General features: G+C 58.1%; 2 protein-coding genes across 16 annotated transcripts in view; both read right to left on the bottom strand.

Annotated features, from left to right (window-relative positions):
* CHD5 (chromodomain helicase DNA binding protein 5) overlaps positions 1 to 4,957 on the bottom strand; it is a 48,225-nt gene extending 43,268 nt beyond the window's left edge. For 14 of the 15 annotated variants that reach the window (XR_011135710.1, XR_011135708.1, XM_068915674.1 and 11 more), the window contains exons 1-2: positions 4,829 to 4,957; positions 2,907 to 3,037 (exon numbers count right to left, since the gene is read on the bottom strand). Coding sequence is in view for 13 of the 15 variants with exons in the window: in XM_068915674.1 (XP_068771775.1) it covers positions 2,907 to 3,037; positions 4,829 to 4,892 (195 nt within the window). In the remaining 2 variants the exon portion in view is untranslated. The remainder of the gene's footprint in view (positions 1 to 2,906; positions 3,038 to 4,828) is intronic. The other variant, XM_068915668.1, reaches the window with a different exon arrangement.
* Positions 4,958 to 5,109: 152 nt separating this feature from the next.
* On the bottom strand, positions 5,110 to 10,977 carry RPL22 (ribosomal protein L22). Its single transcript, XM_068915626.1, has 4 exons — positions 10,839 to 10,977; positions 9,694 to 9,798; positions 8,053 to 8,177; positions 5,110 to 5,324 (listed from the first exon to the last, which is right to left on the bottom strand). Exons 1-4 carry the CDS (start codon positions 10,929 to 10,931, stop codon positions 5,180 to 5,182), a joined length of 468 nt encoding a protein of 155 aa, XP_068771727.1. The 5' UTR covers positions 10,932 to 10,977; the 3' UTR covers positions 5,110 to 5,179.
* Between the last annotated feature and the right edge of the window lie 2,608 nt (positions 10,978 to 13,585).

Below are 13,585 nucleotides of genomic sequence, written 5' to 3'. Positions count from 1 at the left end.
CACTTCCTCAGACGACCCGAGACAGCTTTGTGAGATATCCGCAGAAAGAGAAAAACATTACCATGACCATGAGGAAAGAAAAAAAAAAGCTTCCTGTGGGCTGTCACTTCTACTCAAAGACTGTCAGACAATAAAGTGTAGGATTGAAACAGCTTTCTTTAAATAAGCAGCTCATTATGCTCCCATCAGTAGAAAAAGCATTTTAATGTGCTACCCTAACCTGCCCCATGGGCACCCAATAGCGGCTGGCACCTACAGAGTGCAGCCGCAGCGGGTCTGCGAGCCCGGCAGCCTACGTGGACAAGCTTGGCTTGCACAAACAAGTGCCACGTCCCTTAGCCAGGCAGAGGCAAAAGTAAAGGTGCCTCGTACCCCCCTACTGAGAGGCGCAATCAGGCCTCCACACAGCACGCAGCAGCAGCTGGTGACAGAGAGGCAGCAGTGCCTAGGGCAGGACAGCCACCCAGCCATCTGAGCCGAGATGTGCAGGAGAGCCCTAGGGTTAAAAGCAGGCGAAGGCAAACGGACCATCCAAGCGATACGGGACTCAGTGACACGACACCTTGTCTTTGCACTCTTAAAGAAGCCAAAAGTCCTTCCACATGCAAAACCCTGAAAAGTCTCTACTCTCTATCTTGCTTATAAAATGCCCTGGACAAGCGAAGCTAACACTTATCTCCAGAGAAACCTGCAACCCCTGCACTGGTCACACTTCCAATGTGTTGGTATCTATTTCTGTCAAGAGACGTGAGCTGTAGATGACATTGACACAGTGTGTGCCAGGAAGGCTTACTGTCTACCACCAGAGACAACTGTAAAGGAGGTCCTGCACTGCAGTCTGCGCAACCCTGGCAAGAGACCTTCAACAAACAGGTAAGGATGTTATCATGCCATATAATAATATATGCACTACAGACTGAACACTGTGCTGGTAAGGAGAAGAGGGCGTAGCATTATCACTACCCGATGTGAGCAGATGGGATACTAGGAGTCCCAAGTTCATCAACACAAAAGGCTGTTTTGCAAACAAAACAAAACACCTGCCTGCACATCTCCTACTGGCTCTATTTCTTTCAAATCTCTACAGTGAAGACGCCAGGAGAGAGCTTCCTCATGCTTGCAATTCAGTCCGTTTATAAGGTCTAACTGCCAACTCAACATCCAACGTGTAAAGTGTGGGATAAGGAATTTAGAACGGGGAGAGCAAGATTATTCACATACCCCTCACAAGATTAAGGACTGTCAGTAATATTTATCACACAAATTTTGAGCATTAAAGGAGACATATTAGAAAGAACAGATCTCAAAATGCCGGCGACTAGAAAGAGGAAGGCTTAGAACGCAGATGTCCTCTCCTTGTCTCTCATTATGTCACTGTCATATCAATGTCAAATTTGGTGGCAGTCTGTATTCCTGGCACAGCACTGAAGGGTACAAACATACAGGAGAAGCACTAAAACATAACTGTCCTGCAAGTGGTCATTGGGGAAGAAGAGTAACTGTCTGCTGTCCTCCTGAAATGCACCCTCAGGCCTCTCCAACAACTTAATGGACTGAGAATTGTACCAGTACTTTGCCCACATCAGCACCCAGCTCTGCAACCATTTCGAAGCACACCCTGCAAAGGGAGTCGAAGCCCAAGAGTCTCTCTGAAAAGCACAAACATGCCCAGTCTGCTGCTCCTGACACACAAAGCGTTCCGCAGGAGACGTTCCTGGAGCAATCCCCCTCCTCGCACGCCACGCGCTTCCCCACATGCCTTATCGGAAGCATTGCCCACAGCCAGTAACCTTGGAGGCATCTTGGAGGGGCATGCTTGCCTCCTCCCACCAAGCACCTCCCCGGAGGGGCCTTGCAGCTGCATCCCTTCAGAAAGGAACAACTGCCATTTCTTCCCTATCTAACACCTAGAAATTACTAATAAGACGTATTTCCTGGAGCGAACAAACCTTTACCATACCCATTTCCAGGGTGAGCTTCCTCACCCTTGACCAAGCTGGCTGGAAAGATGGGTTCAGATTAAGGCTGCCTAAGTGGAATGAAGGCTAAGCGCCGCTTTGATGTGTTGCACAGTGGAAATTTCCACACCGTTTGTTTCTTTTTTTGGGCAACGCATTTGACAAATTAAAAATCTCCACCATTTCAGAAACAAAAACGTAAAGCTAAAACAGGATCTTTCTGCTGTAATAGTTATTTGAAACAAAGAGCAAACAGCACACAAGAAATTGTGGATGCTACTTCTGCAGAATTAAAATCCTAAGCCACCCAGGTAGGATCAAGTGACAAGTATCTTTAGAAAAGGATTTGCAGGCACATCTTCCCAGTTTCCCCATATCACGTGAGAAGATCTCAGGGAGATAAAGAGAAAACAAGAGAGTTTTCAGCTCTTCCCATATAAGTTAAAGTGTCTTGATCCACACCTGACAGCCAGTTTCAGACAGTGCTATTCCAAGGTCAGAGACAACATCTTTTGGAGACAACATCTATCTCCTCAGACTGGCTGCATAGCTCATGCCTGAGAGCGCCTGCTTGTAACAGGGCATTAACATCCTCACACTTACATTATAGACTCTTCTCTCCACGCATGAGCCACTATCCTGTACGTACTGTGAGGAAAACAAAGCACAGAAGCGACAACAACAGAGCATCAGAATTGGGCAAGAGCTGCTCAAGCCCTGGCTCTCAACGTTCTGCCAGGGTCAGGGGAGTACCCAGACATCCAGAGAACGAGCTACGATGAGGTGTCTCACATCCACCTGTTGCATCCTTATAAACGCCTAGCCTTTTTCAGCCACAGACCTCTGCGCAATGCTTGCAAACAGCTACTATGGCTCTCCTGAGCAGTCTGCCCCTATGTCAAGCCTAACGGGAAACCCTCAGCCTCATTTTAGAGCATGCAGCATTACCTCTTTCTTCCTCCTCTTGATTTTGGAAGCCTTGCTGTCTTTCAGCTTCTTGGATTTCTTTTTTTTCTGCACAGCGACTTGTTCTTCTGGGTAAAACTCATCCAGTCCTTCCAGGACCCCATCATCTTCTTCTGAGGAGGAAAGGCACAACTTACTCAGATGGATTTCACACACACGCAGGCCAGAGCAAAAGGCAGTCTGTTCTTCTCCCCAGTGACCAGCCTCACAGAACCCCTCACGGTCTGGCTCGTGCTTTGAAGCCACGAGCCCACGCTTCTGAGGTGGGGGAACTTCCCTCTGCTGAGACAGGGGCATCAAGACGCCCTAATGTGCTGCCTGCTATTATTGATTTTGGTTGGTAGGTAATTAGGAAGCATTAGGCTTTTTATCTTTTAGATTTCCAAACAGAGCCCATTAAAACTGATTCAATTAAAGGCAAATGAGAGAGAGGTAGGCAGCCTCTCCGCCAGTGACCTCCTCCCTCCGTATACCATATGCAGAGCGAAGATGAAGCCTCGCATGGAAGAAGGGGCAACGCTGCGGTTCACTGGAGGTCTGCCGTGGCTCCATGCTCAGGGATCATGCACACTCAGCAGCTGGTGGCTCCCGCTGCTGGACTGCCGGGGACCCAGCTGCATGCCGCAGAGCGCAGCTAGTTCAGGGACCTGGCCCTGCACCTCATCTCTCTGCCGCTCCCTGCCAGCGCAGAGAAGCCAGGCTCACACTTTTCTTTTCCCGTCATCATCATCTCCCCAAATGCAATACCATGACTAATGAGTCCTGGTATTTCGCCAAATCATTGCATTTCCTTAAAATCTAGCTCAGTATTTGATTTTTTCATTTACTTTCAAAATCTCTAAACTTATATGGTAATAACAGTCCAGTCTCATAAGACCAGACAGACTTCTTTTTCATCCTCAAACGACAGCAGCGTAGGCTCCGCCAAGACAAGCACCTAAGCTCCATCTCAGCGGAGCGCGTTAGGAACGGAGGGAGCCCCGCAGCGCTAGGAGCACACCTTCGCCACCTCTCACGGGACCAGTCTCATCTGCCCTAAGCAGCACCAGAACAGAGTTCTCAGCCTATAGGTCACATGCAGAAGGATCTTTGAAAAGCTGCATTTTACCCACAACTGTCCTCAGAAAGACAAGAAAAATTGTCTTTTGGGGGAAAAGGGAGGGCCTTAAACCCCATGAAGAAGGATGCAGTGGCAATTCAGAGAAAGAATTTGCAAGCTTCCCACCTCTGACTTTGACTATTGAGACAATTTGTCAAAGCCAAAGGAAATGGCTCAAGCGAGTTCAAGTGCTCCTACCTGCTCCTCTCGCTAAAACACCCCCTTGCTGGAGGCCTCTTCATGGAACAGCAACGTAAACACAGGAGCAAGTTAAAGGTACTACAAATGCACTAATTAGGCACAACAGAAGTAGAGCCCAACAGAAACCAAGCGGAGCCAAGGAGGAGAAAAAGCTCTCTGCAGCGCAGACTTTGTACTTCCCTTTGGGTTTGCTTTATTTCCCTTAACCTAAAGAAACGATGGCATCCACTGGAAGGGCGTCTGGTAATCTGTGGGCAAAAATACGCCACTCGGCCAAACATTCAGTACCTCTGCCCGAAGAGCGATTACCACAGTCCATTTGCTGACAGTTAACCCTCCACGTAGAAACCGTCGGCAGCTGAAGCGAGAAACGGGGAGGAGAGGCAGCGACCGCGACGGCTTTCGCAGGCGCGCTATCCTCCGACGGCCGCAGACCGAGGGAAGCCGCCCACGCTCCCACCCCCCGGCCCCGAGCAGCCGCCGGCGCCCGGGCCGACGGCCTGAGCCTCCCGCAGAGGGGGCCGCGCCGGGGGCCCTCCACCCCCCGAGCCCCGGGGGGGACGGGCCCGCCTGCCCGCCCGCGCCGCCCCCCCCCCCCCCGTACCCGAGACGTCCTCCTCGTTGTCCAGGTCGCCCGGGAGCTCGTCGCCGGCCGCCGGCCCCCGCATGCCGGGCGGCGGGGAGCGCCGGCCCGGGCCCGCCGGGCTGCGGCAGCTCGGCACCAAGATGGCGCCCGCCCCGCCCCCCGCGCGCGCCCGCCCGCCCGCGGTGGGGGGGGGGTGTCGCGCGCGGCCGTGCGGCGCGGCGCGGTGTCGCGCGCGGCCGTGCGGCGCGGTGTCGCGCGCGGCCGTGCGGCGCGGCGCGGCGTCGCCAAAGACGGCCCGGTTAACAATTCCTCCCACATTTTATTCAGCGAAACGTATTGTACAAAATATGTCGAGGTCGGCGCGAGCGTCTAATCCTCCTCCTCCTCCTCCTCCTCGTCCTGGTTGATCTGGAAGTACCGCAGCTCGTAGCTCTCCTTGCTGTTGGCCACCACGCGCAGCCAGTCGCGCAGGTTGTTCTTCTTCAGGTACTTCTTGGTGAGGTACTTGAGGTACCTGCAAGAGGAGAGGGGCGCTCAGCCGCGCGGAGCTCGCCGCCCGCGCCCCGCCGCCCAGCCCCGCGGCCTCTCCCCGCTCCCGGCCCGGGAAGGGGCCGGCGATCCGGGTGGCACGAGCGCGCCTCGCTCGCCGAAGCGCAAAGGAAGCGCGTGGGTTCAAAGTGCTTCCACGTTTTCGTCTAGCAGCGCTTCATAAGCCCTTTCTGAAGACGCTCCTCTTCAGCTCCAGCTCGCACGGGAAGGGCACACAAGCCGAATCCCACGTGCACCGAGAACAATTCCCAACATCGGACACCACAGGCTAAACCGCGCAGGCCCCACCCAGGACAACTTCCTCCAACAGCGGAGCGACGCATCCCAGAGCGGCGTCGGCCAGGAGACGCTGGTGCTCGGGAACAGCACTGTCAGCTACACGTTGCCCCTTGCCGGAGGTACCACCAGCACCCGAGACCCAAGGCTAGGGAGCTGCGTTCCCTCTTCACCCTCCGAGGCCAAGCTTGCTACTATGCAAACAGAGCGAGGCACCAACTGCGTTTCCACAGCACCAAATAAGCCCCAGGTCAACGCGGCGCTAACACCGCCAGGATAGTATAGTAGCTGGCCATCTTTCACCTCCTTGCGCGCTTTCCACAGCACTGCCCGGAGCGTGCCAGATCCCACACCGATGCAAAGAGAACCGCTCGGGCCAAAGCGCTTACGCTTCCCAAGCGTGGCAATCGGAGGCTGCGGGATTGCAAGCAAGCAAACCCAGCTGGTGCCAATGTGTGCCGTTTACACTTTCCATCATTTTACATCTCCAGCTGCCATGCTTGCAGTCGCCACTGCTGAAAAGTAATCTGGAGAAAGTGTATATCAATATATTTATGCAATCTATGTAAGACAGCAAGTTACAGACTTTCAAGTGTAGTTTGCAATCCCAGAACTGAGGCGGGGGGATAATTTGAGAGTGCTCAAACCTCTTGCCCACAGAAGGTGGGCCAAATTCTGTTGAATGTTTGGCCAAAACATTTAGGTTTTGGTATAGTTCACAAGTATTCAGAGTTCTCTTAACCTAACCTTTCTTTTTAGAAAGATTGCAGACAGCTGACTGGGAAAACAGGAACATGCAGAACAAACTTATCTTTCCCTACTTTAGTAGGGCCGATATTAGCAACTGATTCCCAACACACAGCGGTCGTTACTCGATTATGATTCAAACCTAAAACCTCAAACTTTGGCACGTGAAGACTAAACTACTAGCGGGTACATAAGTCCCAGCAACAACAAAAGCTGAAGAAAAGCATCAGTTCATTAAGAAATGGCAGACGCACATCTCTTAATTCCTTAAAAACTCCAAGACACATATCCTCTGACATGAGCCGGAACAGAAGTCCGCATCTAAGAGTGCCAAGCAGCTGCAGTGGAGGATAATGCTGCGAACACAGTCAAGTCACTGAACCCAGCAGACCAGGTTAAACAGAATAACTACTGAATGCCAAAATGGTCAGGCTGCTTTTTAAGCATGATTTTTAAGGGAAATATATTGCAAGCTAGAGTCAGGATTTTTTTTTTTTTTTAAACTAAAAACATGACGTGGCTTTGCCAATTCATTTTGGCTGCATGATTTATGTAGCAATGCCCAATAGACTTTTTTATTCATAATACTGATCGAAGACATCATTGTAAAACCCACCTTTAGCCTCACTTAATACACATAAATCAAAACCAAAAAATGCTTGATTTGATAAAAAACAGATAACCTGCATTTACTCTCCAGAGGAGCTAGCTGTGATTTAGATTTGGAGATGTAAACAATTTTACAGGAAAGTAATCTACAGCATAAAACTGAATTCATCAAAGCCAAATCAAGGGCAGAGATATTAGGCAAACATAAGAACTGGGCAAATGGCAGAAGTCCAGCAGGATAAAGGTAACACTACAGTAGTGGAAGAGTTTGGCTGTTTATCAGTCTCTAAAATTCCACATTTGGCATCTTTGCAGGAGGGGTAGATCCTCCACTGCTTTTCAACTCAGCTTGCCTTCCAAGAAAGATTTTCAACCACGTACCCTTCTTAAAGATCACTTAGAAACAAATAGTCACCATGTCCCATTTCTCAAGCAGTATACTTTGAAGTCAGCAGGACTTGGTACAACTTATGTGCCAAGACATCTTTTCATTAGCTCCAGTGTTTCCCCATGCATTAGGATTTTACGGAAGAGCTTCCTGTCTTGTGGCCCTGGGAACTAGTATTGAAAGATGCTGTCTTAGAAGCTTATTCTTACCAAGCACCACAACTTGGAGAAAATGAACTACCTTCTAGCAACGCGTGTCATCAAAAAGCAGGCGGGGGAGCACTCGTGTAGCTAGCTTCACCGGCTATCATAAACAGCGGCCCAGAAGTCTTTGTATCCAAAGAAAAGACCAGATAAACAGCAGACATCCCAGCGCACCTTTCACAACACCCTCCTAACAGCCAGAGCCAAGTCTGACATCAAGGGCACCGTTTTAACACCACAGATCCGTTGCTGAGACTGCAAGAACAGGGCTACCTGATGTCAGCAGCCACTACTGCCATGAGGGGCAACATCCTGAGCAGCTGCCTGCAACTTCACACAAACACTGAAGCATGCCACGTGACGGTGATTCACCCCGCTGCTAGCGGAGGACTGCAGCAGCGCTCCAGAGAAACAGGCTGCGCTGCCAGCCTGCCCTGTCCGAATCGCCTGCGGGTGCCCCGTGTCCTTACCTCTTTGAAAACGGAACCTCTGAAGTAACAGTGATCTTGCTCTTGCTCCTCTCGATGGTCACCACACCCCCACCCAAGTTACCAGCTTTGCCATTAACCTTGATTCTTTCCTGCAAGAACTGCTCCTGCAAGGGAAGAGTGCGACTGGTTAGCCAGGGCTGACAGCTCCAAAGGACCGAGGGGTTTTGCAGCTCGTTTGCACTGACCATTTTGACTTTTCGGTTAGAAGTAGGAAAGAGAGATAGTCACACAGCAATGACAAGCAGAGGAAAGCAGGTAGGTAGGTTTTGATCCCACAAATACGTTGCATGACTACTCCTGCTGGCTCAAACTGGCCCATTCAGACCTGCACATAAGTGACTTTCCCAACTGTGAAAGAACTAAGTTGTTTTCTTATGTCACTAATATTTTCTGCTTTTTGAGATGACAGTCAAAATACAGGTTATTTTGTGATTCTCAGAAAAGTGTTACCCCGAACCTTTTGTTTCAAACCTATTCTCCTTGTATACAAACACAGCTTCATAAGATATCTGTCAGAGAGAATTATGGAACTTATTGCTGTCCTCACATGCTGTTTCTTAAAGCTTAAAAGAAAACTAGCTGTCTAAGTTATAAATACTAGATATTGTTCAGCAGGTAAAGAAAATTAACTAACTACAAATTGTTTACAAAATAATAATACTCTTATTTACATAACTATGCCGTTTGCTAAACAGCCTATTTAGATGTTGCAATGAGATATGAATAGTACTTGGAACAGCTGTCTCTTAAAGAAAATGCACGTGTGGAATAAGAGACAAGTTTACTTTCCAAGCAACATTTCTGCTTGTCAACTTAAATCTATCAATCCAAGGACAGGCTTTCCTTTTACACAAAGGAATAAAGTTCAGATCAGACACAGAGGCACTTTCTAACCAGAGTTAGGATCTATCTCAGTTCCTTCTCCCCTCCTCCCCGTAACACGCATGCGCAGGTAAGTTCTTGTAACCTTGAGTTGAGGGCTGCAGCAAAAGGGTAGCCTTTTTTTCTTTTGATCATGACAAAGAACATACAGGTACTATTTTCAGCCTGCTAGGAGCCTTATAACGCAAAAAAAAAAAAAAGTCAGAGTTCTGCATATTTCGCTCATGTAGCAATGCTTAGTTCAAGCTACTGAGGATAATTTAAGCTTTTTAAGTGAATAGTTTTTAAGGTACAAGAGGGATCCTATTACCCCCCCAATAGAGCTAAAGTTTCAAAGAGGTACAAGTAACATGTGAATCTTAGTGCAAGATAAGATATGCCTGCTTGTCACGAGCAGCCCTCTGCCAGCTCTCAGGGTCAGCCCGGAGGCACCAGCTCCCAGTAGCCTCCAGCACAGCAGACTCCATTTCCTTTAAAAGCATTGCTCAGTGGTGCAAACACTCGCTAGGCTTTGCTTTAGACTGCACAGCCCACGCTGGCAAGGAGAGGAAACGGCGAGGGTGGCTGGAAAACCAGGATTTGCAGCAGGAGCTTCTGGGGCCTTGCTCCCCAGAAGGCTTTCAGGAGCAGATGGCAGCAGCCCTTCCAGGGCCCTGCTCCGGAAGATCCCCGAAGGGCAGCGTGGCAGCAGGGAGGCCCCGGGGCAGCACCCGCTGGCAGCGTGACCCCGGCACTCACAAAGTTGGCGGCGTCCATGATGCCATCCTCCACAGGGTGGGTGCAGTCCAGGGTGAACTTCAGCACCTGCTTCTTTTTTTTGCCGCCTTTCGCCGCAGGTTTCTTCTGCGGCGCAGGGAAAGAGAGAGCTGTGAGGGACAGGCTCTGGCAGCTGGGACCCACACCAGCTCAGGGGAGGGGACCGGGGGGAAAGGGCAGGTGGGAGAAGAAAGTGGGGAGAAGGCCAGGGGAGAGGGTCAGAGCCCAGAGGAGGAGCCTGGGGGGAGGGAGCAGGGGGCTGGGGGGGAGGGCAGGAGCCTAGGTGAGAGGGCCAGGGGAAGAGGGCAGGAGTCCAGGGGAGAAGGCCGGAAAAGAAGGATAGGGGCCCAGAGAAAGGGGCTGGGGGAGAGGGTCGGGGGAAAGGGCCAGGGCCCAGAGGAGGGAGCCAGAGGGAGAGGGTCAGGGGATCAGGGGAGGGGACTGGGGGGAGAGGGCCGGGGCTCAGGGGAGGGGGCTGGGGGGGGGGGGAGAGGGCCGGGGCTCAGGGAGAGGGCCGGGGCTCAGGGGAGGGGGCTGGGGGGGGGAGAGGGCCGGGGCTCAGGGGAGGGGGCTGGGGGGGGGAGAGGGCCGGGGCTCAGGGGAGGGGGCTGGGGGGGGGAGAGGGCCAGGGGATCAGGGGAGGGGGCTGGGGGGGGGGGAGAGGGCCGGGGCTCAGGGAGAGGGCCGGGGCTCAGGGGAGGGGGCTGGGGGGGGGAGAGGGCCGGGGCTCAGGGGAGGGGGCTGGGGGGGGGAGAGGGCTGGGGGGGGGAGAGGGCCGGGGCTCAGGGGAGGGGGCTGGGGGGGGGAGAGGGCCGGGGCTCAGGGAGAGGGCCGGGGCTCAGGGGAGGGGGCTGGGGGGGGGGGAGAGGGCTGGGGGGGGGGAGAGGGCCGGGGCTCAGGGGAGGGGGCTGGGGGGGGGGAGAGGGCCGGGGCCCAGGGGAGGGGGCTGGGGGGGGGGGAGAGGGCCGGGGCCTAGGCGAGGGGGCTGGGGGGGGGGGGAGAGGGCCGGGGCCTAGGCGAGGGGGCTGGGGGAGAGGGCCTGGGCCGAGAGGAGAGGGCAGGGCTGGGACCGGCGGCGGGAGCCCGGCTGGGGGGCGGCGGGCCGCCCGCCGGCGGCGGACACTCACCACAGGCGCCATGGCGGCTCCAACGAGGGGGGCGAAAAGGGAGCGCCGCGCCGCGCGCATGCGCCGAGACGGCCTCGGGCGGCCACAGCGCATGCGCCGCCGGCCGGGCCGCCTGCGCCCACGCCGCCGCCGGCCGCGCGCGCAGGCCGCCTGCTGGCGCGCGCCGTGCGCAGGGAGCCCAGCCAACCGCCGAGAGCATCGATGGGTTCCGGCCGGCCCGTGCCAGCCGGCCACGCCCACGCACGCCTCTGCCTTCCCCGCGATCGAGTAGTGCTGCCTGGCTGCCCGGCGCGCGCGCGGGAGGGGGCACCGGGGGGCGGGGCCGGGGCGGGGGCGGGGCTGGCGATGGGGGAGTGGGCGGGGCGTGGGAGCGGAGGGGTCTGCGGGGGGGGGGAACCTGGGGGGATCCGGGGTGGGAGGGGCTGCGGGGGGGGATCCGGGGGGAATCTGGGGGGGGGTCTGGGGGGGGTCTGGGGGATCCGGGGTGGGGGGGCTGCGGGGGGGATCCAGGGGGATCCGGGAGGGGATCTGGGGGGGGTCTGGGGGATCCGGGGTGGGGGGGCTGCGGGGGGGATCCAGGGGGATCCGGGAGGGGATCTGGGGGGGGTCTGGGGGATCCGGGGTGGGGGGGCTGCGGGGGGGATCCAGGGGGATCCGGGAGGGGATCTGGGGGGGGTCTGGGGGATCCGGGGTGGGGGGGCTGCGGGGGGGATCCAGGGGGATCCGGGAGGGGATCTGGGGGGGGTCTGGGGGATCCGGGGTGGGGGGGCTGCGGGGGGGGATCCGGGGGGAATCTGGTGGGGGGGTTCTAGGGGCATCCGAGAGGGGTCTGGGGGATCCGGGGTGGGGGGGCTGCGGGGGGGATCCAGGGGGATTCGGGAGGGGATCTGGGGGGGTCTGGGGGATCCGGGGTGGGGGGGCTGCGGGGGGGGATCCAGGGGGATCCGGGAGGGGATCTGGGGGGGTCTGGGGGGATCCGGGGTGGGGGGGCTGCGGGGGGGATCCAGGGGGATCCGGGAGGGGATCTGGGGGGGGTCTGGGGGATCCGGGGTGGGGGGGCTGCGGGGGGGGATCCGGGGGGAATCTGGTGGGGGGGTTCTAGGGGCATCCGAGAGGGGTCTGGGGGATCCGGGGTGGGGGGGCTGCGGGGGGGATCCAGGGGGATTCGGGAGGGGATCTGGGGGGGTCTGGGGGATCCGGGGTGGGGGGGCTGCGGGGGGGATCCAGTGGGATCCGGGAGGGGATCTGGGGGGGTCTGGGGGGATCCGGGGTGGGGGGGCTGCGGGGGGGATCCAGGGGGATTCGGGAGGGGATCTGGGGGTGGTCTGGGGGATCCGGGGTGGGGGGGCTGCGGGGAGGGGATCCAGGGCGATGCGGGGGTGGGGATCTGTGGAAGGGGGGGATGTGGGGTGGGAGGGGCTGCGGGGGGATCCAGGGGGATCTGATGTGGGGGGGGTCTGCGGAGGGGATGAGGGATCCAAGGGGATCGGGTGGGGGGGCTCTGCAGAGAGGGCTCGGAGGGGGTCTGGGCATGGGGGAATCGGGGAGCATCCAGGGTTGTGGGGACCCAGGGCTGGGGGGAGCCAGGATGGGGCAGGGGGATCTGGGGTTGGGGGGAACCAGCAGGATCGGGGGGGGGAGTTCGTGCCCAGCAGGGATCCAGGGATGGATCGGGGGGGGGAACCAGGCATCGGGGACCCCCTGGGATCGGGGTCGAGGCTCTGCAGGAGCACAGGCGTCCGGCGGCGTGGGGCTGCCCGCCTGCCCCCCGCACCCCCGGGACCCTGCAGCACCCCAGGGCGTCCCGCACCGCCCGCCTGCCCCCTGCACCCCCGGGACCCTGCAGCACCCCAGGGCGTCCCGCACTGCCCGCCTGCCCCCCGCACCCCCGGGACCCTGCAGCACCCCAGGGCGTCCCGCACTGCCCGCCTGCCCCCCGCACCCCCGGGACCCTGCAGCACCCCAGGGCGTCCCGCACTGCCCGCCTGCCCCCCGCACCCCCGGGACCCTGCAGCACCCCAGGGCGTCCCGCACCGCCCGCCTGCCCCCCGCACCCCCGGGACCCTGCAGCACCCCAGGGCGTCCCGCACCGCCCGCCTGCCCCCCGCACCCCCGGGACCCTGCACCCCCGGGGCGTCCCGCACCGCCCGCCTGCCCCCCGCACCCCCGGGACCCTGCAGCACCCCAGGGCGTCCCGCACCGCCCGCCTGCCCCCCGCACCCCCGGGACCCTGCACCCCCGGGGCGTCCCGCACCGCCCGCCTGCCCCCCGCACCCCCGGGACCCTGCAGCACCCCAGGGCGTCCCGCACCGCCCGCCTGCCCCCCGCACCCCCGGGACCCTGCAGCACCCCCGGGGCGTCCCGCACCGCCCGCCTGCCCCCTGCACCCCCGGGACCCTGCAGCACCCCGGGGCGTCCCGCACCGCCCGCCTGCCCCCTGCACCCCCGGGACCCTGCAGCACCCCGGGGCGTCCCGCACCGCCCGCCTGCCCCCTGCACCCCCCCGGGACCCTGCAGCACCCCAAGGCGTCCCGCACCGCCCGCCTGCCCCCTGCACCCCCCCGGGGTCCCGCAGCACCGGGGCCCCGCAGCCCCCCGGGGCGCATCGCCAGGCTGCGTGGGTGCTGCCTCCCTGCGCGCCGGGGGCCCGGCAGGCGCCGGCCAGCCTGGGGGTTATTTTTGGGCCGGGGCGGCGTGCCGGCCCCGCGGTGCCCGCGCCGGGCAGGCGTCACGGGGCAGGCGGCCGC

The sequence above is a fragment of the Struthio camelus genome, chromosome 21, assembly GCF_040807025.1.
Source record: "Struthio camelus isolate bStrCam1 chromosome 21, bStrCam1.hap1, whole genome shotgun sequence".
Lineage (NCBI taxonomy): Eukaryota > Metazoa > Chordata > Aves > Struthioniformes > Struthionidae > Struthio > Struthio camelus.
This window is presented reverse-complemented; position numbering and strand designations above follow the sequence as displayed.

Bases quoted from the DNA above. Each gene is read 5' to 3' on its own strand.
- RPL22 (XM_068915626.1), bottom strand. From the start codon at position 10,931: ATGCGCTGTGGCCGCCCGAGGCCGTCTCGGCGCATGCGCGCGGCGCGG. The intron at 8,178-9,693 runs GTGAGTGCCGGG...CTTCCCTTGCAG, and splicing joins TCATGGACGCCGCCAACTTT to GAGCAGTTCTTGCAGGAAAG. The intron at 5,325-8,052 runs GTAAGGACACGG...CTCCTCTTGCAG, and splicing joins GAGGTTCCGTTTTCAAAGAG to GTACCTCAAGTACCTCACCA.